The 13015-nt window shown below is 43.7% G+C and overlaps 1 protein-coding gene across 1 annotated transcript; it reads left to right on the forward strand.

Moving 5' to 3' along the window:
- The first annotated feature begins 271 nt into the window (after positions 1 to 271).
- Positions 272 to 12221, forward strand: LOC124020210 (microsomal glutathione S-transferase 1-like). The gene is made up of 4 exons (XM_046335541.1): positions 272 to 386; positions 3253 to 3399; positions 3540 to 3634; positions 11696 to 12221. The coding sequence occupies exons 2-4, from the start codon at positions 3274 to 3276 to the stop codon at positions 11937 to 11939; spliced, it is 465 nt and encodes a 154-aa protein (XP_046191497.1). The 5' UTR covers positions 272 to 386; positions 3253 to 3273; the 3' UTR covers positions 11940 to 12221.
- The last annotated feature ends 794 nt before the right edge of the window (positions 12222 to 13015 follow it).

Below are 13015 nucleotides of genomic sequence, written 5' to 3' on the forward strand. Positions count from 1 at the left end.
GTTGTACTGCACTATAACTACAGTTATACTACAGTGTACTGCATTTGTACTGCACTCGAACTACAGTTATACTACAGTGTACTACAGTTGTACTGCACTCCAACTACAGTTATACTACAGTGTACTGCAGTTGTACTGCACTCTGTCTACAATATTTTTTCGTAAGGGTATGTATACCATACAAATTGCTGCCTAACAATAACAATGTTTACCGTTGGTAGTGGAATGTGTGTCTGTTCAACCTGTCCTCAATTTCGCAACACCACATGTGGCCTCTGCCCAAGTGTCCCAGAATTCAACAACGCCTTCTTTTGCAGTGTCAAACGATCTCTGGTCTGTGAAATATACTCCTGATTTCCAGAAAGAAGGACTTACAATCCAGACTGGTAGGAATATATTTACACACTCATCAAAGTTCATCCACGGGGTTTTTCTGTGTGTTTAATCTACAGCCGGTGCAGGACGAGTTGCACGCCAGTAACAGACTTTAGTAACATCAGTAAAACTACGTGTTTTTCTTTAATCCCTAACTCCTCGCGCCATTATTTTGTTGAACTTTGCCTTCATGTTAGGCTACTTATCCGACGCCGTATGTGCCGGTTACATTTTAATGATAAAACCGAACCGCTGCGCTGCTATGATAGTGATAAGAGCCGTGAAACTGAACACAGTAAACATACGGGAACTTGCAGTAGTTTGTCATTCAAACAGATTGTTGTTGTATTTTAAATGACAATGTTTCTGTTGACACTGACAGGCAAAACCTGCATAGCGGTGCGGTGCATATTCATAGTGCATTGAATGGATTTTAAAGGACTTAACAATAGACTGCTTTGCTTTTTAAAAACCTTTTTAGAGGGTAGATCAGCTTTAATATTGCAAATAGATAATGCAATTGTCTGCATCACTTCAAATCCCTGGTATATTTATATGGTAAATATATAAAAATAAAAAATAAATAAAATACATTTTAAAAAGATGTGTGTTTGTATATATGTATATATCACTTCCAATCCCTGGTATATTTATATGGTAAATATATAAAAATAAAAAATAAATAAAATACATTTTAAAAAGATGTGTGTTTGTATATATATATATATATATATATATATACATATTTACCATATAAATATACCAGGGATTGGAAGCGATATATACATATATACAAACACACATCTTTTTAAAATGTATTTTATTTTAGTATTTCCCACATACCCTACGACCCCTCCCCTGATTGGAGTAAACCAGCGAACAACAACACTTAGGCTTTTACTATATACATTTACGGGCACAATCTATTGTGAAATAGTTATATTTGGACTGTTTTTAATCCTGGCCTTCCTTTATTTCTGATGTCTGTCCAGTTTGATTTCTATTTTCCATGTATATTTGTAACTGTGTTATTTAACAAAAGTTCTGAACCTATATACATTTTACAGACACAGTATGTTTTACATTTGTTATCTTGTTGTTATTAGTCCCAATCTTCAACTCCATTCAACCCCTCCCATCTATCTCTGAACACCATCCAGTCCTTCAGCTCCATTCAACCCCTCCCATCTATCTCTAAACACCATCCAGTCCCATCCTTCAGCTCTATTCAACCCCTCCCATCTATCTCCTAACACCATCCAGTCCCAACCTTCAGCTCTATTCAACCCCTCCCATCTATCTCTGAACACCATCCAGTCCCACCCTTCAGCTCTATTCAACCCCTCCCATCTATCTCTCAACACCATCCAGTCCCACCCTTCAGCTCCATTCAACCCCTCCCATCTATCTCTGAACACCATCCAGTCCTTCAGCTCCATTCAACCCCTCCCATATATCTCTTAACACCATCCAGTCCCACCCTTCAGCTCTATTCAACCCCTCCCATCTAATAATTATATTATTGATTGATTGACTATAACTTTTCAGACAGTATTGGTATCTGCAGAGTTATCTCCAGGTACAAGTTGACTACAGATCCCCTAACAGTTGTGGTTATAGATACTAGGCTCTACACCAGACTACAGATCCCCTAACAGTTGTGTTTATAGATGCTAGTCTAGACATCAGTCAGACTACAGATCCCATAACAGCAGCTGTGTTTATAGATGCTAGTCTAGACACCAGTCAGACTACAGATCCCCTAACAGCTGTGTTTATAGATGCTAGCCTCTACACCAGTCAGACTACAGATCCCATAACAGCTGTGTTTATAGATGCTAGCCTCTACACCAGACTACAGATCCCCTAACAGCTGTGTTTATAGATGCTAGCCTCTACATCAGCCAGTCTACAGATCCCCTAATTGCTGTGTTTATAGATGCTAGCCTCTACACCAGTCAGACTACAGATCCCATAACAGCTGTGGTTATAGATACTAGCCTAGACACCAGACTACAGATCCCATAACAGCTGTGTTTATAGATGCTAGCCTCTACACCAGTCAGACTACAGATCCCATAACAGCTGTGGTTATAGATACTAGCCTAGACACCAGACTACAGATCCCATAACAGCTGTGTTTATAGATGCTAGCCTCTACACCAGTCAGACTACAGATCCCATAACAGCTGTGTTTATAGATGCTAGCCTAGACACCAGTCAGACTACAGATCCCCTAACAGCTGTGTTTATAGATGCTAGCCTCTACACCAGACTACAGATCCCCTAACAGCTGTGTTTATAGATGCTAGCCTCTACACCAGACTACAGATCCCCTAACAGCTGTGTTTATAGATGCTAGCCTCTACACCAGTCAGACTACAGATCCCATAACAGCAGCTGTGTTTATAGTTACTAGCCTCTACATCAGTCAGACTACAGATCCCCTAACAGCAACTGTGTTTATAGATGCTAGTCTAGACACCAGACTACAGATCCCATAACACCAGCTGTGTTTATAGATGCTAGTCTAGACACCAGACACAGATCCCATAACACCAGCTGTGTTTATAGATGCTAGTCTAGACACCAGACTACAGATCCCCTAACAGCTGTGTTTATAGATGCTAGTCTAGACACCAGACTACAGATCCCCTAACAGCTGTGTTTATAGATGCTAGCCTCTACATCAGTCAGACTACAGATTGGTCGTAGCAGAGTGACACCAAGATGAAGGAAACGCCATCGTTGATAGACAGCAGCGAGGTGTTCCTGTCCTTCTCTACCTGCGCCACTTATCGTCGTCCTTTATTGAAGTTCAATCAAAGCTAAACCGTGTGATCGGCTAAATTTATGTTGTTCTGCTCTGTTTTCCAGCGGGACTCGAACCCAACAGCCATGGCTGAGCTAACTCATATGATAGACAGCGAGGTGTTCCTGGCCTTCTCTACCTACGCCACTGTCGTCGTCCTCAAGATGATGCTGATGTCTCCTATGACTGCTTACTTCCGCTTCACGAGAAAGGTATGGGAATGAGGTCATCTGCCTCCACAGTGTTATATAGCCTGTAAATTAACTCTATGGTGTAAAAGTGTCTCTGCCTCCACAGTGTTATATAGCCTGTAAATGATCTCTATGGTGTAAACTTGTCTCTGCCTCCACAGTGTTTTGCCAACATGGAAGACACAGGGATGGCTAAGAATCCAGAGGACAAGAAGAGGATGCTGAGAGTTGATCCGGATGTGGAACGTGTGAGAAGGTAGGCCCACCCTTATAGAGGCCCACCCTTATAGAGCCCCCTAGACTTATAGAGGCCCACCCTTATAGAGCCCCCCCTAGACTTATAGAGGCCCCACTAGACTGATAGAGCCCCCCTAGACTTATAGAGCCCCCACTAGACTGATAGAGGCCCCACTAGACTGATAGAGGCCCCACTAGACTGATAGAGGCCCCACTAGACTGATAGAGGCCCCACTAGACTGATAGAGGCCCCACTAGACTGATAGAGGCCCCACTAGACTGATAGAGGCCCCACTAGACTGATAGAGGCCCCACTAGACTGATAGAGGCCCCACTAGACTGATAGAGGCCCCACTAGACTGATAGAGGCCCCACTAGACTGATAGAGGCCCCACTAGACTGATAGAGGCCCCACTAGACTGATAGAGGCCCCACTAGACTGATAGAGGCCCCACTAGACTTATAGAAGCCCCCTAGACTTATAGAGGCCCACTAGACTCATAGAGCCCCCCCTAGACTTATAGAGGCCCCCCTAGACTTTTAGAGGCCCCCCTAGATTTATAGAGCCCCCCCTAGATTTATAGAGCCCCCCCTAGACTTATAGAGGCCCCCTAGACTTATAGAGCCCCCCTAGACTTATAGAGCCCCCCAAACTTATAGAGGCCCCACTAGACTTATAGAACCCCCTAGACTTATAGAGGCCCCCTAGACTTATAGAGGCCCCCTAGACTTATAGAGCCCCCCCACAAACTTATATAGAGCCCCCCTAGACTTATAGAGCCCCCTAGACTTATAGATACGTAAAAAAATGTATTCAACCTTTATTTAACTAGGCAAGTCAGTTAAGAACAAATTCTTATTTACAATGACGGCCTACCAAAAGGCCTCCTGCAGGGACGGGGGCTGGGATTAAAAATATATATATATATAAATATAGGACAAAACACACATTACGGCAAGAGAGACAACACAACACTACATAAAGAGAGACCTAAGACAACAACACAGCATGGCAGCAACACATAACAACACAGCATGGTAGCCATACAACATGACAACAACATGGTAGCAGCACAACATGACAACAACATGGTAGCAGCACAACATGACAAAAACATGGTAGCAGCACAACATGACAACAACATGGTAGCAGCACAACATGACAACAACATGGTAGCAGCACAACATGACAACAACATGGTAGCAGCACAACATGACAACAACATGGTAGCAATACAACATGACAACAACATGGTAGCAGCACAACATGACAACAACATGGTAGCAGCACAACATGGTAGCAACACAACATGACAACAACATGGTAGCAACACAACATGACAACAACATGGTAGCAACACAACATGACAACAACATGGTAGCAACACAACATGACAACAACATGGTAGCAACACAACATGACAACAACATGGTAGCAGCACAACATAACAACAACATGGTAGCAGTACAACATGACAACAACATGGTAGTTTAGTTTTAGTTTAGTTTATTTTATTTTTACAGGGACAGTGCACATTAATCAACATTTCAGTAAAAGTGCCGGTTTTAGCCAGCCGGCTAATTTTCAACCGCAGTCCCTGGGCAGGTTATTAAAAACAATTACAATATAGACAATAGCACCATAGAACAAGCAAGACATAGCAACATAGGACAAGCAAGACATAGCATACAGACAGAGCAACATAGAACAAAAAGCAGCAAAACAAAATTCATAAAAGCAACAAAGTGTTTCCACACCTCACAAGCTACAGACAACAGACAACATGGAAAGCGGCAACACACAGCTAGGGACCATGTTCACAAATCTGATTGACCTTTAGCCAGGTCTTCAAGCATTTTGTGAAAGTGTGATATGTGGTGCAGTTATGTGGGTCTGATGGCAGTGTATTCCAGACATGGGAAGCTCTCACAGAGAATGCAGATTTACTACAGGTGCTTTTCCTTAGGGGAACTATACAGTCACCTCTCATGGCAGACCTTGTGGATCTGCTGCCATATGTCTGGGTTTTCTGTTTAACAAAAATATTGAGTGGAGGGGGAGCCAGGCCATTAAGGATCTTGAATACAAGACATGCGTCGGTGTATTGCACAAGATTTTCCCAACTCAAGAGCTCATGCTTTCTAAGGATGTGACAATGATGATGGCTATTGGGCTTCCTATCAAGCACTTTGAGAGCCTGTTTGTAGACAGACTGAATAGGTTTTAATGTTGTACAGCAAGCTTGGGCCCAACTAGTCAAGCAGTATGTTAAGTGGGGGAGTATCATAGAATTGAAGTACAGTTTTGCTACCTCTGTAGTCAAACAATTTCGTATAAATCAGAAATTAGCTAGGTTGAATTTGGTTATTTGAATGACCTTTTTCACATGCTTTTTAAAAGAGAGGTTGGAATCAAGTATGATGCCAAGGTACTTAAAATCGCATACCTCCTGGAGCTTCTCCCCTGACACATAGACATCTGGCTCAGTAGCATCTGTTGCCCTCTTTGTGAAGAACATGCAAACAGTTTTTTTCACATTGAGATGCAAACACGAGTCACTGAGCCACTTTGTAACCTGGACCATTACAGTAGTGAGTTCTTGTGCAGCTTGTTGTTTGCTCTTTGCATGCACATATATCACTGTATCATCTGCATACATTTGAACTTCAGACCCAGTACAGACAGAAGGCAGATCATTAATGTACAGGCTGAACAGGAGGGGCCCCAGTATTGACCCTTGGGGCACGCCCACATCATAGCTACGAGTAGGCGACAGCTCATTGCTCACTCGGACACACTGAGTTCTGCCTTCAAGGTATGATTTCATCCATCTCAAGGCATCAGGGGAAAAGTTGAACTTGGACAATTTTGTGATGAGAATCTCATGGTTAACAGTATCAAAAGCCTTCCTTAGGTCCAGAAACACAGCCCCAACAGCACCCCCTTTGTCCATCTTGGACTTCACATTTTCCAGAAGAAAGCAGTTGACCATTTCTGTGGAGTGTTTCGCTCTGAAGCCAAACTGCATGGAGTGTAATGTGAAGGGGCTGTTGTTGAGGTGGGCAATCAGTTGTTCTGCTACACACTTTTCAACAACCTTTGACACCACAGGTAGTATACTAATGGGCCTGTAGTTACTCACGTCAGCAGGGTCGCCTGATTTAAAGATGGCCGTTATTATGGGCGACTTCCATACCCTTGGAAACACACCGAGAACAATAGATGTGTTGGTGACCTTAGTAATGGGGCGAATGAGTGACTCTTTGTAGTTTTTAAGAAAGATGGTAGCATGGTAGCAACACAACATGACAACAACATGGTAGCAACATGACAACAACAACATGGTAGCAATACAACATGACAACAACATGGTAGCAATACAACATGGTAGCAGCACAACATGACAACAACATGGTAGCAGCACAACATGACAACAACATGGTAGCAACACAACATGACAACAACATGGTAGCAATACAACATGACAACAACATGGTAGCAACACAACATGACAACAACATGGTAGCAGCACAACATGACAACAACATGGTAGCAACACAACATGACAACAACATGGTAGCAATACAACATGACAACAACATGGTAGCAATACAACATGACAACAACATGGTAGCAGCACAACATGACAACAACATGGTAGCAGCACAACACGACAACAACATGGTAGCAATACAACATGACAACAACATGGTAGCAGCACAACATGACAACAACATGGTAGCAACACAACATGACAACAACATGGTAGCAATACAACATGACAACAACATGGTAGCAATACAACATGACAACAACATGGTAGCAACATGACAACAACATGGTAGCAACATGACAACAACATGGTAGCAGCACAACATGACAACAACATGGTAGCAATACAACATGACAACAACATGGTAGCAACATGACAACAACATGGTAGCAACATGACAACAACATGGTAGCAATACAACATAACAACAACATGGTAGCAGCACAACATAACAACAACATGGTAGCAACACAACATGACAACAACATGGTAGCAATACAACATGACAACAACATGGTAGCAACATGACAACAACATGGTAGCAACATGACAACAACATGGTAGCAATACAACATGACAACAACATGGTAGCAATACAACATGACAACAACATGGTAGCAACATGACAACAACATGGTAGCAATACAACATGGTAGCAGCACAACATGACAACAACATGGTAGCAACACAACATGACAACAACATGGTAGCAACATGACAACAACATGGTAGCAACACAACATGACAACAACATGGTAGCAACATGACAACAACATGGTAGCAACACAACATGACAACAACATGGTAGTAATACAACATGGTAGCAACACAACATGACAACAACATGGTAGCAACACAACATGACAACAACATGGTAGCAACACAACATGACAACAACATGGTAGCAACACAACATGACAACAACATGGTAGCAACACAACATGACAACAACATGGTAGCAATACAACATGGTAGCAGCACAATACAGGGTACAAACATTGTTGGGCACAGACAACAGCACGAAGGGCAAGAAGGTAGAGACAACAATACATCACACAAAGCAGACACAACTGCCAGTAAGAGTGTGCATGATTGAGTCTTTGAATGAAGAGATGGAGATAAAACTGTCCAGTATCTCAGATTGGGGGGGGGCTAAGAGTGTTTTTATAAATAAGCATCAATATTTAAATTCATGCTCTTCTAAATGTATTTTGTAACTTTTCCCTTGGAAGGGATTAACTGCAAGGGTCCTGCCACGTCATATGAATGAACTGGTCCACCTGGTTTAAGGGGACACTGGGAGGTGGGGCCTATTTCATCAAGGGTCCTCCCACATCATATGAATGAACTGGTCCACCTGGTTTAAGGGGACACTGGGAGGTGGGGCCTATTTCATCAAGGGTCCTCCCACATCATATGAATGAACTGGTCCACCTGGTTTAAGGGGACACTGGGAGGTGGGGCCTATTTCATCAAGGGTCCTCCCACATCATATGAATGAACTGGTCCACCTGGTTTAAGGGGACACTGGGAGGTGGGGCCTATTTCATCAAGGGTCCTCCCACATCATATGAATGAACTGGTCCACCTGGTTTAAGGGGACACTGGGAGGTGGGGCCTATTTCATCAAGGGTCCTCCCACATCATATGAATGAACTGGTCCACCTGGTTTAAGGGGACACTGGGAGGTGGGGCCTATTTCATCAAGGGTCCTCCCACATCATATGAATGAACTGGTCCACCTGGTTTAAGGGGACACTGGGAGGTGGGGCCTATTTCATCAAGGGTCCTCCCACATCATATGAATGAACTGGTCCACCTGGTTTAAGGGGACACTGGGAGGTGGGGCCTATTTCATCAAGCGTCCTCCCACTTCATATGAATGAACTGGTCCACCTGGTTGAAGGGGAAACTGGGAGGTGGGGCCTATTTCATCAAGGGTCCTCCCACTTCATATGAATGAACTGGTCCACCTGGTTGAAGGGGAAACTGGGAGGTGGGGCCTATTTCATCAAGGGTCCTCCCACTTCATATGAATGAACTGGTCCACCTGGTTGAAGGGGAAACTGGGAGGTGGGGCCTATTTCATCAAGGGTCCTCCCACATCATATGAATGAACTGGTCCACCTGGTTTAAGGGGACACTGGGAGGTGGGGCCTATTTCATCAAGGGTCCTCCCACATCATATGAATGAACTGGTCCACCTGGTTTAAGGGGACACTGGGAGGTGGGGCCTATTTCATCAAGGGTCCTCCCACATCATATGAATGAACTGGTCCACCTGGTTTAAGGGGACACTGGGAGGTGGGGCCTATTTCATCAAGGGTCCTCCCACATCATATGAATGAACTGGTCCACCTGGTTTAAGGGGACACTGGGAGGTGGGGCCTATTTCATCAAGGGTCCTCCCACATCATATGAATGAACTGGTCCACCTGGTTTAAGGGGACACTGGGAGGTGGGGCCTATTTCATCAAGGGTCCTCCCACATCATATGAATGAACTGGTCCACCTGGTTTAAGGGGACACTGGGAGGTGGGGCCTATTTCATCAAGCGTCCTCCCACTTCATATGAATGAACTGGTCCACCTGGTTGAAGGGGAAACTGGGAGGTGGGGCCTATTTCATCAAGGGTCCTCCCACTTCATATGAATGAACTGGTCCACCTGGTTGAAGGGGAAACTGGGAGGTGGGGCCTATTTCATCAAGGGTCCTCCCACTTCATATGAATGAACTGGTCCACCTGGTTGAAGGGGAAACTGGGAGGTGGGGCCTATTTCATCAAGGGTCCTCCCACATCATATGAATGAACTGGTCCACCTGGTTGAAGGGGAAACTGGGAGGTGGGGCCTATTTCATCAAGGGTCCTCCCACATCATATGAATGAACTGGTCCACCTGGTTGAAGGGGACACTGGGAGGTGGGGCCTATTTCATCAAGGCTCCTCCCTAGTAATGTGTATTTATCTTTCAAATCCTGGAATGTTCCCAAACCGTTACAGTCCGTGATATCGCCATGGGTACGACAGATTCCACATGTGGACCATTTGGTGGGAAGGCATCATTGTGAAATACTGGAGCATGGGCCATTTTGAGTCCCAGTTACATTGTTTTTCAATTTTGTACCAAATAGAGATTGTGAGTAGTTTACATTGTTTAAGGGATATATCAGTGGAGACCACCTCTTCCTGGACAATAGGAGACACCATATTATATTGTTTAAGGGATATCAGTGGAGACCACCTCTTCCTGGACAATAGGAGACACCATATTATATTGTTTAAGGGATATCAGTGGAGACCACCTCTTCCTGGACAATAGGAGACACCATATTAGAACCTCTCTCTCTCTCATTACCCAGATGATCTGAACTCTCTCTCTCATTCTCCAGATGATCTGAACTCTCTCTCTCATTACCCAGATGATCTGAACTCTCTCTCTCATTACCCAGATGATCTGAACTCTCTCTCTCTCATTCCCCAGATGATCTGAACTCTCTCTCTCTCATTCCCCAGATGATCTGAACTCTCTCTCTCTCATTCCCCAGATGATCTGAACTCTCTCTCTCTCTCATTACCCAGATGATCTGAACTCTCTCTCTCTCATTCCCCAGATGATCTGAACTCTCTCTCTCTCATTCCCCAGATGATCTGAACTCTCTCTCTCTCATTCCCCAGATAATCTGAACTCTCTCTCTCTCATTCCCCAGATGATCTGAACTCTCTCTCATTCCCCAGATAATCTGATCTCTCTCTCTCTCTCATTCCCCAGATAATCTGAACTCTCTCTCATTCCCCAGATAATCTGAACTCTCTCTCTCTCTCATTCCCCAGATGATCAGAACTCTCTCTCTCTCTCATTCCCCAGATAATCTGAACTCTCTCTCTCTCTCTCATTCCCCAGATAATCTGAACTCTCTCTCTCTCTCTCATTCCCCAGATAATCTGAACTCTCTCTCTCTCTCATTCCCCAGATAATCTGAACTCTCTCTCTCTCTCTCATTCCCCAGATAATCTGAACTCTCTCTCTCTCATTCCCCAGATGATCTGAACTCTCTCTCTCTCATTCCCCAGATAATCTGAACTCTCTCTCATTCCCCAGATAATCTGAACTCTCTCTCTCTCTCATTCCCCAGATGATCTGAACTCTCTCTCTCTCTCATTCCCCAGATAATCTGAACTCTCTCTCTCTCTCTCTCTCATTCCCCAGATAATCTGAACTCTCTCTCTCTCTCTCTCATTCCCCAGATAATCTGAACTCTCTCTCTCTCTCATTCCCCAGATAATCTGAACTCTCTCTCTCTCTCATTCCCCAGATAATCTGAACTCTCTCTCTCTCTCATTCCCCAGATAATCTGAACTCTCTCTCTCTCTCATTCCCCAGATAATCTGAACTCTCTCTCTCTCTCATTCCCCAGATAATCTGAACTCTCTCTCTCTCTCATTCCCCAGATGATCTGAACTCTCTCTCTCTCTCTCTCTCTCTCTCTCATTCCCCAGATAATCTGAACTCTCTCTCATTCCCCAGATGCCACCAGAACGACCTGGAGAACATCATCCCGTTCATAGTGATTGGTCTGCTGTATACCCTGACGGGGCCCGACCTCTCCACTGCTCTGCTCCACTTCCGGGTGTTTGTTGGTTCCAGGCTCTTCCACACGGTGGCCTACGTCCTCCCCCTGCCCCAGCCCAGCAGAGGTCTAGCTTGGATGGTTGGCATGGGAGCTACCTTCTCCATGGCATACAGAGTGCTAAGCACAACGCATCTCTGAAGAGGCGATCAATCAATTAATAATTAATCAGATTGATTGATTCCAAGTTTTCAGATGGCCTAAAATAGTCCTCGGGACACTCTACCTCTGAGGAGACGCCCACACATTTATTAGACCTGGGTCAAATAGGCTACATCATGTTAAATACATTTGACAGTGCTTGATTGTACTTGGAGTTTGCACTTCTGGGACTATTCTATTAGTTCTGTTGTATCAGGCAGACTAACTATACATTTTCTGCACGTTTTGTTTTTAACTCAGCACTGAATTTGATCTGTGCAATTTTTTAAAAATTAATATCAGCAAAAAAAATAATTAAATTAAACGTCGGGCTCGATTCAATCTATTTCACGGAAGGTCAGTGCTAGAGCGCAGTAGACATTGAACCGCAACGTTCTCGCGGAAACTCCATTCAAGGTAAACGCTGCATACATTCGGAAACTGCATTCAACATTTCAAGAGCGCTAAAAGCGCTGACTTTAGGCGATACGGATTGAATGGAGCCCTAAAACTAAAATCAAGTGTAGTTCAGTATCCGATACCGCATGTAATCTGGCGATTTTTACCCACATCAAATCACCCGTTTATTGGTCGCGTACACAGATTTGCAGATGTTATCGCATGTGCTGTAAAATGATAGTGTTTCTAGGTCCAATAGTGCAGTCATACCGAGCAATGCATTAAAATGAATAAAACATTCACACCATGAGCCGGTCTGTCTGGTTGTCTGACTGACTGCAAACACCTATTTTATGTCTTAGACATTTTTTGCATCGGATGTGATAATCTAATGTTTATAAATGATTAAATTCGGGTTTGGGGAATTAACGTTTAATTAAAAATGGGCGGGGGGAATTATTGTTTGAGTTGAATTGAAATAGGGCCTATGAAGTAGGCTACAAATACCAGAGATATTTTGCTAATTGGCTAATGAATATGACCTTATACTTGATCTAATTCTGTATCTTTTTAAATTCTGTATATGTTTTTAGATCTACATATCATCTGATATGTTTACTACTCGGCCACGTCTCTGTAATGCTACTGATTGGTTTGCTTTGTTCGTTCCATTTTCT

The sequence above is a fragment of the Oncorhynchus gorbuscha genome, unplaced genomic scaffold, assembly GCF_021184085.1.
Source record: "Oncorhynchus gorbuscha isolate QuinsamMale2020 ecotype Even-year unplaced genomic scaffold, OgorEven_v1.0 Un_scaffold_770, whole genome shotgun sequence".
NCBI lineage: Eukaryota > Metazoa > Chordata > Actinopteri > Salmoniformes > Salmonidae > Oncorhynchus > Oncorhynchus gorbuscha.

Coding starts and splice junctions, on each gene's coding strand:
- LOC124020210 (XM_046335541.1), top strand. CDS start 3,274: ATGGCTGAGCTAACTCATATGATAGACAGCGAGGTGTTCCTGGCCTTC. Junction 3,400..3,539: donor ACTTCCGCTTCACGAGAAAG/GTATGGGAATGA, acceptor CTGCCTCCACAG/TGTTTTGCCAACATGGAAGA. Junction 3,635..11,695: donor GATGTGGAACGTGTGAGAAG/GTAGGCCCACCC, acceptor CTCATTCCCCAG/ATGCCACCAGAACGACCTGG.